The 22,382-nt window shown below is 37.5% G+C and overlaps 1 protein-coding gene across 15 annotated transcripts in view; it reads right to left on the reverse strand.

The window, feature by feature from the left end:
- Positions 1-22,382, reverse strand: part of LOC115242262 (synaptotagmin-2-like) — a 65,355-nt gene that overhangs the window by 39,166 nt on the left and 3,807 nt on the right. For 14 of the 15 annotated variants that reach the window (XR_003885030.1, XR_003885031.1, XM_029818409.1 and 11 more), the window contains 4 exons: positions 20,605-20,721; positions 14,392-14,480; positions 14,188-14,313; positions 13,804-14,001 (listed from right to left, as the gene is read on the reverse strand). Coding sequence is in view for 13 of the 15 variants with exons in the window: in XM_029818409.1 (XP_029674269.1) it covers positions 13,804-14,001; positions 14,188-14,313; positions 14,392-14,480; positions 20,605-20,721 (530 nt within the window). In the remaining 2 variants the exon portion in view is untranslated. The remainder of the gene's footprint in view (positions 1-13,803; positions 14,002-14,187; positions 14,314-14,391; positions 14,481-20,604; positions 20,722-22,382) is intronic. The other variant, XM_029818417.1, reaches the window with a different exon arrangement.

The raw sequence follows: 22,382 nt of genomic DNA on the forward strand, positions 1-22,382 counted from the left end.
TTTAATGATATTTCCTTTTATGCGACATAATTATATCCAAATTCTTTTTTTTTTTGCTGATAAAATTTTTACCGTGTGACGTTTCGGCACAAAGAAGAAGAATGAAGATCACGCCAAACAAAATGGTCGATAACAAAAGATTTTTACTTTAAAAATTGTGGCATTCGGTATAAAGTAGAGGGTACTACATTATGATCTCGAGGAAGAGGCGCGTAATACAATTATAATATTACACATGATTCAATGTGTTGAATAGCTTGAAATTTGTGAAACACGAATACCGAAAATAAATTTAAGCTATAATTATATAGTTATAATTAGGGCAACCAAAATATGCTAGAGCATATTTTTTTTTATTTGACTAATCAAGAAATTAATTAGATATAAATTTGTTTTAGAAGAAACTATGCATTTTAAGACCTATATGTTACAGCATGCTTTTGCTTATTTTACCCATAAGTGCATATTTTTGCATATTTTACCCATACGTGCATAATATTTATATATTTTACCTATTTTTTTACATTTTACATCCTTTCCTGATTTAGATTTACGATTAGCTTTTTTTAATATGGTAATAGGGAAAAGTAGAGTAAAACCGGGTACTTTTTGGATTTGTCTTCCTACAAAAAACCAGAGAATAAAAAAAATTTTACTGACCATTAGTAGTCTTTAGTGGACCTTAAACTATGAGAAAATGAGGCTAGTTACTGAAAAAAAATTTAGTTACCAAGGATAACAAGATTTTTTGAAGAAGTCAAAACACGCGGTTTTGCCCTACCGGTAGAGTAAAACCGGGTACCTATTTGAAAACATATAAAACACCGTGCAATTACAAAATATTAGTGCAATTACACAATAGATTTATTTTAATCAAAATACAATATAAAGATGTATTCTATTGACGAAAATCACAAATAAAGATATCCTCTTGTTCGACATTACTACAGGACTTCCTTATTTAATTGTTTAACTTTAGGGATCTCAAAAAGCTTTTTTTTAGGGATTTCTTTTTCTGAGTGGTAGTTTTCGTTTCCAACTGCTTTTTGTAGAGAGACAAAGTCAGGATATTAGTTCTTCCTCTTTTCATTACATGAGATGGGTAAGTACTCGGTTTTGCCCCAACACAAGGAAAGTAACAAACACGGCAGTTGTATATTCCGGCGTACAAAGTGACGATCAAAACTAGTGTAGATATATTCTCTAATATGTACAGAATGCAATGCTGCAATTACCGAAGCAGATGCTCTGTATAGAAAAAGTCCATAACGATTCGATTATTGTCCTGATATCGATCTTTTTTGGCCCGAAAATTTTGAACTTCTCTTAAAAAAGAGATATCGTATGCACGGTTCATCTCAAAATAATGTTGGCATCGATCAACTAATAACACGAGTTAGCCAAAAATAATAGCGCTTATCACGAAGAAACAGAGGTACCCGGTTTGACCCGCCTACCCGGTTTTATCCTACTTTCCCCTATACAGGATAAAATAAAAATATGCTGCGGCATATCTTTTTGTTTCGACTGATAAAGGAATTGATTACATCAATAATTTTCAAATGGAGCGCCGCACACTGGTACGTACCGAGAGGCGGCTATCTTTTTTTTATATGCTAAAAACAGAAAACTGCTGAACGCCGAAACAATTGAAAGAGATAATTTTCAATTGTTTCGGCATTCAGCTGTCGATCCTTGTCGTAGGAGATCGAAGTGTTTGACGCGATGAAAACACTATAATACATGCTACTCTATACCTGCTTGTTTAAAATTCACATACAAAAGTGTTAATTTACTGCTATTGTTTTTGTGGATAAACGGAAAAAGTAAGTCTACAAAAAATTCAATTAAAATTATAAATCGTACTCAATTTTCAAATTGTTTATAGATCATGCCAAAAGCAAAGACAACAACCTCAAACAGGTTGTGGCAATATGTGCGTGAATTTCCATCGTTCAAAACTGATGGCACAGTTCTTTTCTGCAAAGTATGCAATAAACTTGTAACAGCTGAGAAAATATTTGCAGTAAAACAACACCTGGCAAGTAAAAAACATATTGAGCTTGTTAACAAGAATGAAGCTACAAAAAGTACGCAGCGACTCCTTGGGGAATCTTCCACATCTAAGACGAACGATACTCAATTCGCAAAAGATTTGTGTAGTGCTCTTATTTCTGCGGATATACCGTTATATAAAATGCGAAATCAAAATTTTGTGTCGTTCTTGGAAAAGTATACGCAACATAAAGTGCCATCAGAGACCACTCTTCGCACAAATAGCGTAAAAGATCTTTATAAAGCGACCATTGACAACATCAAAAGCTGCATAAAAAATCATTTTTTGTGGATATCAATCGATGAGACTACGGACGCAACTGGCAGATATGTAGCAAATGTTATTATTGGTATTTTGGATTCTGAAGAATTGAACGCCAAACAAAAGTTCTTATTAAATACTGCAGTCCTGGATAAAGCAAATCACAGCACTATTGTACGGCTTTTCGGTGATTCCATCAAGATCCTGGGCAAAAGCTTTGATAAAGACTTGATTTTGCTCTTTATATCAGATGCTGCACCGTATATGGTAAAAGCAGCCCAGGCAATACAGACATTTTATCCCAAAATAATACATTTGACTTGCCTTGCACATGGTCTTCACCGAGTATGTGAACAAATACGGGGTTTGTATACTAACGTTGATCGCCTTATCTCTAATGTAAAAAAGGTATTTTTAAAGGCTCCCTTGAGGATAGATATTTTCAAAGACTTAGAACCTAGTCTCGCACTTCCTCCGCAACCGATAATCACGCGATGGGGAACATGGCTTAACGCCGTAAATTATTACGCGACCAATTTTGAGAAAATTGTGCGAATTTTTGATGCATTGGACGATGAGGAAGCTGCCTCGATCAAAATTTCAAAGAGCCTACTATGTGACAATACGATAAAGTTCGATTTGATATTTATTGCATCAAATTATGGATTTCTCGAGGCGTCCATAAAAAAGCTCGAAACATCTAGTCTACCGCTTACTGTACAGATTGAAGTTGTAACACATGTTATGGAAGCAATTAATAATGTAAACGGCGAGGTAGCAAATATTATCAAGAAAAAAATTGCCAACATTATTGCGAAGAATAGTGGATTTACTGTTTTGAAGGCACTTTCAGCACGTTTGATTGAAAGATCTGATAATAAAAAAACGGACAATTACAGCATTCAAGAAACATTGGCATTTAAATTTGCACCTATAACTTCTGTTGATGTCGAACGAAGTTTTTCGATGTATAAAAATGTTTTACGATCAAATAGGCAAAGCTTTTTGTTTGAGAACTTAAGTGAAATGTTTATTATTTACTGTAATCAAAATATAAATTAGAAGAACTAAACTTTTGGCTTATTATTAAATATGTATGTTTTTTGGTTAATTTTATCTTTTTTATTTGTTAAAAATGCAATCGAATTAATTAATAAATATAAAAACGAAAATACAATACAAACAATCTTTCATTAAGTTTATTCTACTTCGTTATTATAAGTGATTTAAACAATATCTGAAAATTTTTGAAAAAAAGTAATTTTTTAAGAGCATATTTTCCTGTTTTTCGAGCATTTTTTTTATTTTATGGAGCATATTTTAGGTGCTTAAAACAGGTTCTTTAAAGCATATTTTTGGTTGCCCTAATAATTATATATGAAATATGCTCATATATAAATATATACAAATATATATGATTATATATAAATATATATGATTATATATACAAAGCGAAAGCAGCATATATGATTACATATGGTTTCACAAATTATTTCCAAAACGAACTCAAACAGCAAATCAAGAAATGTAACAATGTTGTAATCTCGTTTGATGAAAGTCTAAATAAGATATGTCAAAAAGAGCAAATGGATATTTTTATCCGTTTTTGGGACGAAGATAATAATGAAACTGTAACGAGGTATTGGACTTCTACATTCTTGGGACACACGATGGCGTTTGATTTACTTGCTGCATTCAAAAGCTCTATCCCGCGAGATATGCTGCAAAAGATGATACAAATCTCTATGGATGGATCAAACGTGAACATTAAATTCCTCAGAGAGCTAAAACACGATTTAATTAGGCACTTGTGGATTGCACACCCTGCATTGTGCATTTAAAACTGGTATAAAAATTACAAAATGGGAAATAATTGAGTTTCTGCGAGCCTTGTATAATTTGTTTAAAAATGTACCTGCTCGAAAAGCAGACTACATAAGAGCTTCAGGTTCGCAACAGTTTCCCATGAAGTTTTGTGCAATACGATGGTTAGAGAATATTTCAGTCGCTGAGCGAGCTAGTGCAATCTTACTAAATATTCGCAAATATCTATGTGGAAAAAATTACAAAAGAAAAGAAAGTCCCACAATGCGCCAGTTTTAAAGTTGTTACTGACGCATTAAACGACAAATTGTTGTTTCCAAAGTTGGCTTTTTTCAATCACTTGCAAGTGACGTTCAACACTTTCTTATTAATTTTCAATTTGATTACCCGATGACTCCATTTCTTTATGATGAACTCACCACACTTCTAAGATCCGCGATGGAAAGAATCGTTAAGCCGGATATCTTACGAGAACTAGATTTATCAAAAATAGATGTAAAAAATGAAGATAATCTACTGACATAAAAATGTTTTACGATCAAATAGGCAAAGCTTTTTGTTTCAGAACTTAAGTGAAATGTTTATTATTTACTGTAATCAAAATATAAATTAGAAGAACTAAACTTTTGGCTTATTATTAAATATGTATGTTTTTTGGTTAATTTTATCTTTTTTATTTTTTAAAAATGCAATCGAATTAATTAATAAATATAAAAACGAAAATACAATACAAACAATCTTTCATTAAGTTTATTCTACTTCGTTATTATAAGTGATTTAAACAATATCTGAAAATTTTTGAAAAAAAGTAATTTTTTAAGAGCATATTTTCCTGTTTTTCGAGCATTTTTTTTATTTTATGGAGCATATTTTAGGTGCTTAAAACAGGTTCTTTAAAGCATATTTTTGGTTGCCCTAATGATTACATATGGTATCACAAATTATTTCCAAAACGAACTCAAACAGCAAATCAAGAAATGTAACAATGTTGTAATCTCGTTTGATGAAAGTCTAAATAAGATATGTCAAAAAGAGCAAATGGATATTTTTATCCGTTTTTGGGACGAAGATAATAATGAAACTGTAACGAGGTATTGGACTTCTACATTCTTGGGACACACGATGGCGTTTGATTTACTTGCTGCATTCAAAAGCTCTATCCCGCGAGATATGCTGCAAAAGATGATACAAATCTCTATGGATGGATCAAACGTGAACATTAAATTCCTCAGAGAGCTAAAACACGATTTAATTGAAGATTTTGGCAATAAAAAAATACTAGATTTAGGCACTTGTGGATTGCACACCCTGCATTGTACATTTAAAACTGGTATAAAAATTACAAAATGGGAAATAATTGAGTTTCTGCGAGCCTTGTATAATTTGTTTAAAAATGTACCTGCTCGAAAAGCAGACTACATAAGAGCTTCAAGTTCGCAACAGTTTCCCATAAAGTTTTGCGCAATACGATGGTTAGAGAATATTTCAGTCGCTGAGCGAGCTAGTGCAGAGTGAAGCAAGGGGGGGATTTAAGGCGGCAGGAGGCACGAACCAAGGATCCGCCAGTTTTAAAGTTGTTACTGACGCATTAAACGACAAATTGTTGTTTCCAAAGTTGGCTTTTTTCGATTACTTGCAAGTGACGTTCAACCCTTTCTTATTAATTTTCAATTTGATTACCCGATGACTCCATTTCTTTATGATGAACTCACCACACTTCTAAGATCCGCGATGGAAAGAATCGTTAAGCCGGATATCTTACGAGAACTAGATTTATCAAAAATAGATGTAAAAAATGAAGATAATCTACTGACAGCAAAGTATATAAACCTTGGCTATGCGACTGAAGCTGCGCTTCGAAAAGTAAATCGATCTGCTCTCGAAAGTAAAATATCTGATCGCGAAATATCGCAATTTAAAGAGCAAATTCGCAAGTGTATTCAAGCTTTCATCATAAAAATAATAGATCGTTCTCCATTGAAATTTCCTATTGTAAAAGCTGTTTCTTGTCTAAATCCAACTGTAGCGCTGCAGACCGATTTAGCAAATAAGCGGCTATCTACTGCATTACGTATTTATGTGGAAAACGAGATCATCTCCGGACATACAGGAGATAAAATTGACCGAGAATATAAACGTATTTATGCGATTCTAATGGTTCAGGAAAAATTAAATTCTTTTGATCGGTTGGAAAATCGTTTAGATCATTTTTGGATCGATCTGATCATGACTTGTGGTGTTTCAGAGTATAGTAATTTGTTGTATTTTGTTAAAACAGTTATGATTCTTTCGCATGGCAATGCTACGGTGGAACGAGGTTTCTCTGTAAACAAGAGATGTTTAGTCGAAAATTTACATGAAAAATCTTTAATCGCGCAGAGAACAATTTATGATGCCATTAATGTAAAGGGCAGGCTTAAAAATTTTGTTGTCACAAAAGATTTGATTCGTGCAGCTCGTAATTCTCATTCATGGTATAAAGAAGATATTGCGAAACAAAAGAGAGAAAAGAAAGAAGAAGAGAAAGCACAAAATATGCAAAAGCGAACTGCCAAAATGATCAAAGGATTGGAAGCAAAAAAGAAGAAATTACTTGATGACGCCGTAAAAGAAACGGCTCGAATTTTGATGAAAAAATTAAAGACATAAAAAAACTGTGATTTCGAAACCGATACCATATTACTACTACTAGTCACGAAGCAATATAATATTAGCATTACTTATTAGCAAAAAAATGTTTATTTAAAATTTTATTTCAATATTTACTAAATGTTAATTTAATTTCAATTTAAAAATATTATCAAACGTTTTGCTGTGATTAAGTAAGAAAATATTAATAGCAAATATTAATAACATGTTAATATATCATATCATATTAGACATATTAAGCTTATTAAAATATTATAACATATTAATAATATTGTTCGAGAATTTCATTTTAATTTATTTAATTTTTAAAATATTTATTTAGAAGTTCTGTTGTGATATTAGATATCATTAAATATGTATAATAAAATATATTTAACATAATTTGTTAAAATGTATTTAAAATAAAATTTGACATGATATTATAAATAAAAAAGGTGATTATTTAAATGGTTTGTAGTAACACGTTTGTTTCGATTATCGTACACAATGCAGATGATATAATTGCTTTAAATTTTTGCTTTTTTTAATTCCAAACTTTTACAGAATTTTATTTGTTGACAAAAATATAAAATATCTCCAGGATTTCATGATTTAACATTTAATTTATTTATCATACAGATGTACGCAAATTATGTATTTGAAAAAAGTAATACTAAAAAGTCAGGGAAAAAATTAATTTCTGGTTTTGGAAAATCTGAAAAAGTCAGGGAATTTTTTTTATTGAGTCTGCTGGACACCCTGAACGGGCAAATGAGATTCAACACGTTGGCTCTTATTTGCATTTTATTTTATTTATTTGAATAATTATTTTAACTTATTTATTACTTATTTGTGCATATGTTTATTTGTTGTAGAAAGACGTAGAGGTTTAGGCCGCGGAAAATCGGGTGCCCACTGGTACCAACGGGTAAGGCTTTATGCACAATAGATTAGGAATAGGAAGATCAAAATATTAGGAATAGGAATAAGAAATTATATAGAAATAGAAATTATTTTATTTCAAATAAGAAAACGGAATGGATTAATTATTCCTAATTTTTAATTCATACATTCCGTTCTCTTATTTGAAGTAAAATAATTCCTATTTCTATATAATTCTTATATAATATTTCTGTATAATTCTTTATTCCTATTCCTAATATTTTCTCTATTGTGTGCAGGGCCTAAGAATTACAGGCGGTCAGGGCAGTAAAGGCGGCCAGGGCGGTAGAGGCGGCCAGGGCCAGGCTTGGAGAGGCGTCCGGGGCCGGGGTGGTAGAGGCGGCCAGGGCCAAGCTTGGAGAGGCGGCCGGGGCGGTAGAGGCCACCAAAATCACCAAATTATTAATTATTATTTCTTTTAATATATAATATGTCTATAAAAGACATGAATAAAATGTGGTACAATAAGGTTCCAGGCAAAGATCCACGTAATAAAAAAATCTAACGCGCCATTAGTGGAACCTCATGGGTGGTGTGGAAGTCCATTCACTCTTTGTTCTTATATTTTTGTAATATTTATAATTTTACACAAACACATATTTGTGTAAATAATTAATAAAGTAATTATTAGAGTCGGGAAAGTATTTAACGCTGTCGTATGTAATAAGCCAAGCGATCAACATTACCTTCGTTGCCAGCTCGGTAGAAACTTTCTACTAGAAAGTGAGAAGAAGACGGAAAACATATGTCTTTTCTTCTCTACTCTTCAAAGCTAGCCGAAGCGCAGAGCGCATATGTACGCGGTTCGCACTTGTGTGCGTTATCCCCTCCATTGCGGACCCGTGAGCCGCGAGACTCGTTTCTGGCATCACTGGTTACAATGCGGGGCGCGGACGGGCGCAGTGCGGTGTTCGACGTTGAATGCCTTTAGTCTGGTGGTTAGCGGCGCTAATTTAAATTGCGTTCCGTTATCGGAGATTATAACATCGGGGCGACCGTGCCGCAAGATAACTCGTTCGGTGATTTCGCGCGTTACGGCCTTTGCCGATGCTTGTCTTAGCGGCGTAAGCTCGACCCAGGAGAAACGATCTTGCATCACTAGGAGTCACACGTGGCCCCGCCGTGATCATGAGAGCGGTCCTACGAGATCGGCCGTGATGTGCTCCCACAGGCGGGTGACATTGGTCGCATACAGGTTTCCTGCCGGTTTTCGTTGCAAAGACTTGTGCGCCAAGCATGTAGGGCAGCAACGTACGTATCCGGCGATTTCACGAAACATCCCGAGCCAATAAAATTTTTCAGCGATGCGGGCGATAGTTTTCGCGTTGTTGTTCGCGTGGAACGCACAACTTCCGTTGTTCGTCGGCGGAAGTATCTTTAAAACTGAAGTGGAGGATGTGGCGATAGAGCCCGTCGTTCAGGATTCGGTAATCTAGGCGTGCGGCGGGGTCGCGTCGGATTTTGCTCAGTAGACGGTTGTACCAGCGGCAGCGGATCGTCTGGATAGCGTTTTTCCGATTTTCGTGAGAATGCATTGGCCACGCAGTTTAATGTGCCGCGGCGGTATTTGATGTCGTAATCAAACTACTGGAACTCGAATAACTATTGTGCGAGTCGGCCGGTCGGCGTTTCAAGTTTTCGCAGCCAGCGTAGGGACTGGTGGTCGGTAATCACGGTGAAGGCGTAACCTTCTAAATAGTTCCGCATTTGTCGTATGTCCCACACAACCGCGAGACATTCGAGCTCCGTTGCGCTATAATTTCTTTCGGCGCCGGTTAATGTACGACTCGCGTACGCTATGACGCGTTGCCGTTCTCGTGGTATTGTGTGAGGACGGCTCCGAGGCCGCCGATACTAGCGTCGGTCTGCAGGAAGAACCCGCAGAACCTGGGTGAAATCCGCGCACGCAAGGACGGGAGCGGTGTTAGTGCATTCTTAAGATATTGGAACGCCGCGGTTTCCTCCGTTTCCGATGCTTAGCGAGCTTTCTTCTTTGTTAATCACGTGAAAGGGGCAGCGAGTGTTAAGAAATTTTCGATAAATCGGCGGTACTACGACGCCAGCCCCAGGAACTGTCAGACTTGTTTTACTGAGCGGGGTTCCGCCCAGTTCGCGACCGCGCTGACTTTTTCGGGGTCGGTGTGAATCCCGGCACTATCCACGACGTGGCCGAGATATTTTAGTTGGCCGACACAGAATTGGTATTTATCAGGATTTAAGCGGAGACGGGCCTCGTGGAGGCGGTGGAATACTTCGGCGAGCAGGTCTAGGTGTTGGTAGAACGTGCAATTAATTACTATTATATCATCTAAATATACGAAGACGTTCGGGTTCGAGCGCGGGACCGATGACGGTATCGAGCAGGCGTTGGAATGTTGCTGGGGCAGAGTGCATCACCCAGAACTGCATTAACCCTTTCCCCGGGGGAGAGGCTCACTTGCGCACAGTACAATTGGACACGTTGCAATTGCACACTGTGATATTAGACACATAAAGTTACGCACCGTTCGATTGGACACATTTCACTTGCGCACAATTTGTTTGGTCACATTTCATTTGCGCACCGTTCAATTGGACACGTTGTTTTTGGACACAACACATGTTTTTGTATCATTTGGAATACATACACACGCATTTTAAATTTTTTGACATTTATTATTAACTTCATTTGGTAAATAAACGTTTGTTACAGTTCATTAACACACAGTTCGTTTACACACAGTTCGTTTGCACACAGTTCTTTTGCGCACAGTTCTTTTGCGCACAGTTCTTTTGCGCACATTTCTTTTGCGCACAGTTTGTTTGTGCACATAAATTTTAGTTTTTGATCAGAAATAGGTTTGGGTTAGGTAATATCTTCTGGAAGTGGAGCCCCCCCGTAGGGGGGGGGGGGGCGAAAGCCACTGTGTCCATGCATATACTTTACAACGCGAAACGAGGTCCCTATAATTGTTGTGTGGATGTGAAAGTGTGTAAACGAACTGTGCGTAAACGAACTGTGCGCAATTGAAATGTGTCCAAACAAACGGTGCGGAACTTTATGTGTCTAATAACACAGTGTGCAATTGCAACGTGTCCAATTGTACTGTGCGCAAGTGAAGGCTTCTCTTTCCCCGGTACGGTAAAGGCTGTGATCGGTCGGTTTCTGGCACGAGTGGTATCTGCCAGTAACCACTTTTTAGATCGAGCGTAGTGAGATAGCCGGCGCCTCGTAACTTATCCAAAGTGGCTGTGACTTGTGACAAACGTCCTTCTCGGTGACCTCGTTGACTTTTCGAAAGTCGATGCAGAAACGATGCTTCCTAGCCTTCTTCCAGATGATTACGATGTGGGAGCTCCACGCGCTTCTGGACGGCTCGATTATTCCTGCTTTGCCTATTTCTTTGACCTCCACATCAATAATTGCCTGCATGGCCGGGTTGCGTGGTCTATAACGCTGTTTAATCGGTGTGGCGCGGTTCAAGCGGATGTAATGCTCAATCAATGATGTCGGACCGGTGACCTGTTGGAATTGGTCCACCTCGTGGCTTAGAAATGCGCTCAGTCACTTTTCTTCTTCCCGGGTGCGTGTGGCTAGTCCGCGGGTCATTCCGCAAGCTGGCTGGCGGATCCGTGATTGCGGTTGTCGCGGCGGTGAGATCGTTAGCCCCATGCGAGCCCATTAGTTCACCCCGATGAGCACGGCTTCCCGTAATGATGGTAGGATCGAGAAGGCGTGGGTGTAAGTACGCCCGTGCAGGCGGATCGGTAGTCTGACGAGCACTAGGGTGGAAGTGCCATCGGCCACTTGCATTTGGCTGTCTTCTTTGACGAGCTCGATGTCGAGTTGCCGGATCAAGTCGACGGTTTCCGCATTTACAAATGAGACTTCTGAGCTGGAATCGAGTAGTTTCTATGGAGTGCCCGTAGATCGTCAGCGTGAGGTGCGGCCGAAGCGTGTACCTCATTCGGCATTGGACGTCCGGGGTTCGGCCGCAGTGATCCAGGCGCGGTTGGCGTTTCCCGGCGAAAGGTGTTCTTGGTGAGGACCTCGTCCTTGCCACATTGCAAAAAAAAAAACGGTGGAGTGGGCGCTTGCAGTCAAACCGGGTGTACCTTTGCTGCTTGCCGCAGCGTCAGCAGCACTTCTCCCAATTATACGTGACCGCTATGGTCGGTGGTATCGCGGTGTTCTTGCTCTGGCCGTGTCACTCCTGCTCGATCCCCTCGAATTCCGCGGCGTTTACTATGAGTTCGTTAAGATTCTGGACGTCCCGGCGCTTCACGTATATTTTAGATTCGGGCCGCATGTTCGCGTAAATTCGCGTGAGTCGTTGTTCGCGAGTGAATCCCCCGGCTCGACGCATGAGCGTCATCATGTTGTCGGCAAAGGAGTGAATTTTTTGTTTTCGCGTTGCCGGATCGAATATTTGCCGTTGCAATTCTTCAAGATATCGCGGCGGGAGGTATCTTAAGCGGAAGGCGTTGCGAAAGTTCTCCCACGTCTCCCAATCGTCGCGGTTATTACGCGTCCAAGCTACGGCGTCTCCGCGTAATAGTTCTGACAGACCTTTCAGAAGCTGCTCGCTGGAGTATCCGTACCTCACGCAAAGGTCGTCGACGCACTTTAAGAACGCGACCGAATCGCGGCCGTTGAAGGGGTATTCCCATTTTCTGAGTTGGTTTAGCATGTGGACCGCGAACGGTACAAAGTCGTGATCTTCGTCGGCGAGTGCGGGCGGCGCTACGATATCGATTCGTGGGAGTGGTCGCGGGTTGCGTGCATCGTGGGTTTGTGCCGCGAATTCCTCGGAGTGTGCGTCCACGTACAAGCTTATTCGGAAGCGGATATCGAGTGTACCGGATGCGTCGATGCCATGCGCGATTGCGATGGCGCTAAGTTTTTCTTTTGGAAGCGTATATGCCGTGATTTACAGTGTCGCGTAATGGGCTTCGATGTATAATGACACGGCGCGTATTCCCAGATGTTCGGGGATTGTGTCCGGAAATCGGGAAATCCCGACCGGGGTGGAGAACTCTCCGTCTCTGTTCCGTGCACGGATCTAGAGGATGGTCGGCGGAGCCGAGAAAGCTCGGCGGGGGCAACAAACTCGCTGTCCCACAGTCCGGCTGGCCGGCGCGGTCGGATGATAGACTGTAAGCTCGAGAATATCTTAAGGAGAACTGCAAACACTCCGCTCTTGTTCGATTCGGTTGGATGAAAAGGATTCGCAGTCGGAGCGGACGTCGAAAATGCTTGGTGAAGGCTGCGAACTCGTCAACCTCGCGATTCGTTTCCTTTTGCGAAAGAGGATCGGTTTGGGATATTTCTTGTGCGTACTGCTCAAGCGGATTCAGGTACCGGTCTGGTATCGATGTGTAATTTGGCGGTCTTTTTATATCCGGTAATTAAAGGTCGCGTCGTTTCCCTACGGTGGGAGGAACGACGCGGCGTTTCGACAGGAGTCGCCCGGCGTTGGTCTGGAGCGCTCGGCGCCGCTCGGTTTTCGGCGCGGGCTGTAACTGCGGCCGTATAACGGCTGTACAGCTATTTAATTTATAACAGATTAAAAAAGAGCGCTAAGTGTCTCTGCCCTTGCCCGGCTGATGTTCGCCGGGCGGTAGATTTTCGGCTGGTTAACGTGCTGGGTAACGATGGAAGGTGCATCGTTATACAATTTACAAATATTTATTAAATTTTAATAAAAGTGTCATCTCAAAATTATGGTCCGTCATTTTTTCGCTTAAATCATATACTAGACCATTTGCACTAAACATACCCTCTACGTGCGCTAAGAATAGTACTGTTGTGTTGTATTTTATGAACGCATGTTTTAATGGTACTGGATTAGTGTCTTATGTTATTATAATTATTAGTAAACAAATAATTTTTGATTATCAAAAATACAAAAATTTTAACTTGTATAAAAAAAAGTTAATAAGTTAATGTTAATGTATTTAAAAGTATATAGTTTAAATTAAAAGTTAACACGTTTAAAGTTAACTAAGTTAAGTTAAAAGTTATTAGCTTTTCAACTTTTTAACTTAACTTTTAACTTTTTAACTAGTTACTATTCAACTCTGAATATATCGTATGATAAATAATAATTTACCTTGGCTTCTTGTGGCTTAACATTCGCAATAGCGAAAGTTTCCTTGTAAATTGGATTAGCAGTATTTTTGATGCCCCTTGTTCTGAAACTGTGCAATTTTTGTTGCTTCCTGTGACTCCATGATTGTTTTACAATATTCAATGCTACATAAGGTTCTAATGTACCATTATATTGCTTTGGAGAAAGGCCGCTCAGTGCCTGTAAAACACAGAATGAGTTTCATTTTCTTTAAGTGATTTCATTTTGTGCACGATATATTCAATTATTTTAATGAGTCGGCCGCAAGATCATCAGCGTAATTTTTAATATTTATTTTATTGTTTACTAAAAATTTTCTTGCGTGACTTGTTTGTATATAGAATATTGACTTATATTAAAACGCACTTCGATACCGATAATAAGCTTCCCGATGATATTATCGCAGGGTAGGTATTGCAAGCTCATTGTTAATTCGGTCGGAAATTCTTTTACCTTTTTGTCATTCTTCTGCTTATCTATCTGAATCAAATTCTGCAATTTTCAAAGAAAAATTAATATCTAACGCGATGGTGCATGTAATGATGGAATGTAACTTCTTCATATAATTACCAACGTGGAGGAATACTCTATGTTCTCGCATTGAGCATTGGCAGAATTAAACGAATCCCTATGAGATTCCGCATTGTCGCTGATAGTACCTGCATAACACAATATTTCTATTTATTATTTTGTTACAATTTCTCAATTGATAGATGTTGATCAAGTTAATTAATCTTAAGATATTTTTGCTGCATTTGATCTCTCAAATTTAAATTTTATCAGAGAGATATACTATAAACAAGATGAATTTATAATCTCTAATAGTGAAAACAAAATACTATTTATAGAAAATATTGATATTTGTTCTCTTGCTATATAATACATGTCCCTAAAAGATGTCTAAAAGCAGACTTAAAGATATCTTAGATATCTTTAAGATTCTTTTAACACAAAATAAAAACTGAACAAAATTTATCAAACGTAATAAATTTTTCGTGCAAATGATTAAGTTATTGGGTTGTCCGGAAAGTTCGTGCCGATTTTGAAGGAAAATTGAAACGCAGAAGATTTAAATTTTAGTATACATTTATTAAATTATATATTTAACATTTCTGCTAATTTACGTGTCGTATAGCGTGGGTTATTCTCGATCAATGTTTTAATCTGATCTTCATCTGTGGTGGAGGGCCTACCCGGGCGTTCTTGATCTTTAAGGTTGAAATCACCAGCTTTAAACCTAGCAAACCACTTCCGCACAGTTCTTTCAGCTACAACATCTTCGCCATAAACAGCGCATATCTTGTTAGCCGCTTGTGTGGCATTTTTGCCTTTCCGGTAAAAAAAAGCATTAAATGCCTAAAATGCACTTTGTTTTCTTCCATATTCAAAGGCGTATAAAACTGACAAAAATTAACGTATTGTAACCAAATTTTTTTCCAAATATGCCTGAAGTACCGTCTTTTACGATATGTAGGCATGTCATTTGTTTTCAATCGTTCTGATATATTCAGACCTGTCCTTACGCCACCTACCAAAAATCGGCAAGAACTTTCCGGACAACCCAATAGAATGATTTTAATAATAATTTATTAAAATAATGTAAACATATTAATTTAAAAATGTATTTTTATGTCAGATATTCCAAAATAGCGTTTACTGTAATAGATTATTACTCACAAATACATAACTAATCTATCAAATAGTATTCGTCAGTGATGTACAATTGTTGCTTTTATAATTTTTGATGTAGGGTGAGTTCCGTTATGCACTGCGAGTACTGCAGTCATGACGTCATGTAAGTGTACTGCTAATAGCGTTCCGTTTTAATTGTACTTTGAAGCTGTTGCAAACTTGTAAAACGGAACGCACTCACAATATGCTTTCAGCAGCTCGCATCCAGTGTAAACTATGCATAACCTATCTATTGTTTTGCTTATCTTTTTGTCAAAAATAAATGGAATAATAAATGTTATATAAAAATTATATATTCTTAAAATAATTTTATACGTTGAATATAATAAATGAAAACAATTATTCTATTTAGATACATTAGTTTTTATTAACAAAAAAAAAATATATATATACATATACAGGGTGTTAGAAAAGTCTGGAAACGGTCAAATATCTCGTAAACAATGCATTTTAGAAAAAAATGTTTCAGACAAAAGTTGCATGGTTTCCCAAGAAGTTGGAACAACCGGCCCTAACTGTAAGATAGCCACCTATCAGTTAGTGTGATTTTCCCAAGAAGTTGGGACAACCGGCCCTAAAAGGTGTTACAGGCTAATATTGCTGAAACTGAACGAGATATGCAATTATTATTTTTCAGCGATTGTTTGGCATTGAAACGGGCATTGTTTGATAAAGATAATTTTTGCGTCAAACAGATACATGTTTACTTGCAAATGGCAATGATTTCGAACATTGTAACAAGAACTGAACTCTTTCGCATTGTTTTTCTCATTGTAATTTTGGTATGACTTTGACTATATGTGGTCATTTTACACGTCAAGAGACGGGCTACGATTGTACATATATATACTATATGTACGAGGGCTGTATGATAAGTACCCGTGTTAGAGAAGGAAACGCACTTTTTTTTAAATTTTTTTTTATCTATTTCTCAACATAGTCTCCTTTTAGCTCGATACACTTAGTCCAGCGATATTCCAACTTTTTTAAGCCATCCAAAAAATATGATTTGTCGAATTCTGCAAAAACGGATGTTTGGCCACGCTTAAATTCATTGAACCAATATCTGATGGTAGTCATCGAAGGTGCATGGTCCTTATAAACGGCATGCAACTTCACTTTGATTTCCTCACACTTCCCATCCAAAAAAAAGAATCGAATCACTGACCGATATTGCTCTTTTTCCATGGTTGTAGACACACACAAACTTGCCCACTTTCAACAGCTATCAAAACAAAACTACTCGATAAATCTGTCTGAAATTTTGACAGGCGTCGTTCGAAAGATGGCGTTAAACGATGGTATACAGATTTTGAGTCAGTGGCGCTAGCAGTCGTTAAACATGGGTACTTATCATACAGCCCTCGTATATACAGGATATCCCACTAAAAGTGGCCACCTTCTTTTATCTTTTAAACTAAAAGAGATAGACCATAACAAATATATATCAAATTAAATAGTTCAAATTGAGCTCTATTGTGAGCATAGTGGTTGCTTCCAAAAGCTATCTGTGTTAACGAATAGAAAGATATGCATAATTTGTTTATAATAATGTGAATTTTTCGACATGTAAAAAGTTGTAGCGCTGTTTGAAACAAATACAACAATGTATGATATAATGTAAATATTTTACATATTATACGAGTTTTATCGACTTGAAACATCGTGGGCGACGTCTATCTTTTCACCTTCTGCCCTGCGTTATGGCCAACTTCTGACTCGTGCATTAGAGATTGACATATGTCATGTTGTCCTTTGATCATAATATTCAACCCGAAATTGGCCATATCGCAGGGCCGAAAATGAAAAGATAGACGTCGTCCGCGATATTTCAAGTTGATAAAACTCGTATAATATGTAAAATATTTGCATTATATCATACATCATTATATTCGTTTCAAACAGCGCTACAACTATTTTCATGTCAAAAAATTCACATTATTATAAAAAAATTATGCGTATCTCTCCGTTCGTTAACACAGATAGCTTTTGGAAGTAACTACTATGCTCGCAATAGAGTTCAGTTTGAACCATTTTATTTAATATATATTTGTTACGGTTTATCTCTTTTAGTTTAAAAGATAAAAGGGGGTGGCCACTTTTGGTGAAACACCCTGTATATATATTGTTGCGTTCGTCGCTCTCTCACTTTCTCACACTCGCGCACACGTAATAAAAGGACACTTCCGTAAAAATGAGAACATTTTTATACACAGAAATATTATGTACAACAGGAATACAACATTCATTTATATTCGTAACCGAGAATGACACGTCTTTCCAAGCCGAAAGCCCCGAAACAATCACACAACCCAACTTCGTTTAACAAATCCCACTCGTTGTTAGGGAGAACGCCTTGCAGCTAATGTCTCGCCAAGCATCCAGCGCGAACATAACACCGAGCGTCCAGCGCGAACGTAACACTGCCCTCCTTCTTCAAGATCGTCGTCCCGACAATCCGGAAGAGCAGATCTCAAGCGTTTTTCTGTCCCTTTTCGTTATCTTGAAGATTCAGGGTACCAAAAATGGTCTCTTGCCCTACCTCGAGCTGCTGCCACGAGTTGCCAGGCCCCATTTTTCCCCGATCTCCACCTACGATTTTGGGACTTCATTGCGGATTTTCTTGAAGATAGAGAGCTGGCCAGGCTTCCTTCTTCTTCAACTTCCGCACGCCCTCATGTTCTTCTTCCTGTAGAGATTGACGGAAGTTTTAAAGGGAAAGGAAACACTTCAGTCATCAGGGAACACTTGGAGACGATGCTTTCTGAAACGGGCAAAATATTTAACGCATAAAACATAAAAATGTTTTTCTTTAACAAATAAATTAATTTTAAATGGGACTCCGAGCTTCAAAGTCTTTTTAACTATCCCTTAATCGCGTTTTCCTGCTTGCTAGGACAATCAGAACGGCCCAGTTTTTCCGCATGTCCAACATTCCCTATTAAAATTTTCTCTCCTCTCTTCGAAACCTTCCCCTTGAATAACTTTTAAAGTTTTCGCCCTCTCTATCGCCGAATTCAAAAAATCAACATTTTCGAGTTGAAGGGTTTTTCTAATAAAGTTATCAGAAACAGCAGAAATAAATTGTGCGCAAGCAATTCTTTCGCGAACCTCAAGCGGACATTCAGGATAAACGAGGCGCACGAGTCTTTCAAGCTCAGAGCCCAGGGTAGCCAAATCTCCCCCAGCTTTCTGTTTACGGTTCGTAAATTGCGTGTAAAAATTCTGAGACAGGTATCCCTCCCCAAAACGCAATTCGAGTTTAGATTTTAACTCTGAAAATTCCAAACTTGACACATCTTGTACAGCTTCTAACACAGAACGCGCTTTGCCCCTCAAACACGCAGCAAGCGCAACAGTCTTAGTCGTGTCGTCCCATTTATTCGCCTGAGCGATTAAATTAAATTGCGAGAAAAATTCCCGCAGCGGCACCGTTCCATCAAACACGTCCGGTTTTAATTTAAAACTTAATTCCGCGCGTATGTTGATTTCCGCCGCGTTTTCGCCCCGCGAATTCCCGACTCTAGAAATCGAAGGACTTAGCTGGTTATTTCTTTGTAGCCGCATGAGCTCATTTTCAAACTGTTGAAGTCTCGCTGTGAGCTCCGTTTCCCTCCGAGCTTGCTCCTCGCGCATTCTCCGCATCTCTTCCAGTATCGCTCCAAGAGATGTTGTTTCCGTCGCGGACCTCATATCATCAGTAGGTGGTGTTTTTGTCCTTGCTCGAGCCCTCCTCGGTGAATGTACCGTACTCATATTCGTATTCCGATATCGAGATGACGATCCCGGACGAGCCCCCAAAATGTTGCGTTCGTCGCTCTCTCACTTTCTCACACTCGCGCACACGCAATAAAAGGACACTTCCGTAAAAATGAGAACAACTTTATACACAGAAATATTATGTACAACAGGAATACTGATGAAAGTCAGGGTACGCGCGAGGCCAAACTTTTCGTTGCCGTGCGACACTGCGAAGCCCGCCGCTGGCAGGCCTAGAGCGTACCACAGTCTAGCCGCGCGAAACGCATGCTCATTCATAAATCATTTTTTAATTAACTTTTGTAACAAATTTTGGAGGTTTTCAAATTTTGGAGGTGGCTATCTTGATTACTGTGAGTATTTCACCTTGTCCACTGCAGAGTAGTCGCAACTAGAAACCCTCTAGTGAGAATCTCGAACTAACGTCCCTGATTTTGATTGGTGCCGCCATGTTTTGTCAAACTGATATAAAGGACTTTTCTGTTGAGTTTACTGTGCTCTACCCGCTTACGTTTGCTACCAGCAAACATTGTCTAAGGTGCTTTGGGACATCCTGTATATAAGTATATACATACATATACGTATATACATATTAAATAATATGTAATAGCATTATCAGTTTTTTCTTTTAACAGTCTTTTAAACTTCTCTAAAATCTATAAATAAAACAAAATATAAAAATTTTAAAAATAAAAAAATATTAACTAATAGTAAAGTAGAAAATAAATCATTTTTTAATTAACTTTTGTAACAAATTTTGGAGGTTTTCAAATTTTGGAGGTGGCTATCTTGATTACTGTGAGTATTTCACCTTGTCCACTGCAGAGTAGTCGCAACTAGAAACCCTCTAGTAAGAATCTCGAACTAACGTCCCTGATTTTGATTGGTGCCGCCATGTTTTGTCAAACTGATATACATATAATAGATATAACATGATTGTGTACGACATTATGGTAGTGTCTGTAACATGGACGTAAGCAGAAACGTGTGTTTGACAAAACATGGCGTCATCGACCTAACTTACAAGACGTTATTTCGGGACTCTTATTAGAGGATCTCTAGTCGCAACAGAAAGTAACGTCAAAATTAGTGACGTCATAAATTTATAATAGTACTGTTGCAGTGTACTGCTGTCTATATTGGAACGCCGGAATTGGCAGAACTGCCAGTACTCGCAGTGCATAACGGAACGCACCCATTATAATAATTTTTTACAAAATGACAAAATAGTTAGTAATAAACAAGCAGAATAAAAAAGTAAATTAGAAAAACATGGAATCAATGTGAGAAATCTTCCTAATGTTTAAATTAAACGCAATAAAAGTTTCATACCGTTGTCATTTTCGTACAAACTACCCAATCTCCAAGATCTGTAGCTAATATCATTTAGCTTCAAATTTTTCTTCTCCTGATTGTTTGCACGTAAATGAACATTCTTCTCCTCTTTACCTATAGAAAATCACTTTAAGGATATTGTTTTTCTCTCCTTTTATGTTGGATTATTATTATTAAATTTTATTATTATTAGATTGCACAACAATTTAGGAAACATTATCACGGTTTTCTCTCAAGGCGTATAGATTTCTACTTTTTTGATATATGTATTACGCGATCTATTATGGTATATTTTGACATTTATATACCATACATTTAGATACCTGAATATTCTTATTATATACAATATGTTTCAGAAATAGATGGCCAAACTTTAAGAGCATATTCTACTCGGTATAAGGATGAACAGAAGTTATGTAAACATGGGTCCGGAAACGCTTCCTTTCCAAGTTATAAACATTTTTTATTTACATTGGACAACATACCTCGCATCGACGTTTCATGAATTGTCCTTCTATTCACTTTCTATTAGAAGTAAACAAGAAGTTTAATTTATGGGGACATCTTAAGACTCTCATTTATGATATTCCTGTTGCTACTGCGGAAATACTCCGAAATCGTATTATTGCTTCGTGCGTGATAAAATACGAAATACTCCGGGAATTTTTGAACGTGTTCGACAATTCATGCGACGTCAATGCGAGACATGCATGCGGAAGAAAATCATTTCTAGCAATTTCTATAATAAAATGTTCTTATAGTTTCAAATGTTCTTAAAGTCTGTTATAAATAAAAAATGTTTATAAATTAGAAAAAAAGCGTTTTTGGATCCATGTTTATATGACTTCTTTTTATCCTTGTAGTGAGTAGAATATGCTCTTAAAGTTTGGCCATCTATTTTTGAAACACCCTGTATACATATACAAGGTGGACCATTTTAATCAATCCACGCGAATATCTAGAAAACTGAGCTCGATAGACAAAGATCTTTCAGACAAGAGTTGCATGATTTCGAGGGGGCCACATGATGAAAATATGGACTTGACCTTGAGTGATCTTTTCAAGGTGAGGTCAATGTGATTGAAGTTTTCTTGGTAAATATAGCGAATAGGGGACCCAGCCCCAATGACCTTGACCTTGACATATGTTGTCAAGGACATAATTCTGAGTAACTTTTTCTTCTAATTTAATCGTAAAGTTACTTAGAATTATGTCCTTGACAACATATATCAAGGTCAAGGTCATTGGGGCTGAGTCCCCTTTTCGGTATATTTACATTTTATTTTTGAACACCCTATATATGTAAAACCTTGTGTTTATTTCAGTTTATATGTGTAATATACGTAGGACTATTTCTGTAAATACTAATTAAGCAATTGTCAACAAGTCTTGATACAAAGGCTATATATTATATACAGGATGTCCCCAAAACATTCGGCCAAACCTTAAAGCTATATTTTAGAAAGTAAAATAAACAAAAAGAGTTTAATAAACATAAGTCCGAAAACTAACGAGTTACACTAATTTAAACTTATGAACATATAACTCAACATAATTGCAAATAAATTACCATCAAATAACTCACACATAAAGTGGCAAAAACTGTTCAAAGTGACTATCTCTAGCAGTAATAGTTTATTTTCTCTAGAATACAGTATTAACGTTTGGCCGAATATTTTTGCGACATCCTGTATATATATGATCGCTAATTATTGAGCAACAATTGCATAACATGGCGTATACTAAATTTAACGTATAACATTTTTTTATGTAGA

The sequence above is a fragment of the Formica exsecta genome, unplaced genomic scaffold (assembly GCF_003651465.1).
Source record: "Formica exsecta isolate Colony F162 unplaced genomic scaffold, ASM365146v1 scaffold589, whole genome shotgun sequence".
Taxonomy (NCBI): Eukaryota; Metazoa; Arthropoda; class Insecta; order Hymenoptera; family Formicidae; genus Formica; species Formica exsecta.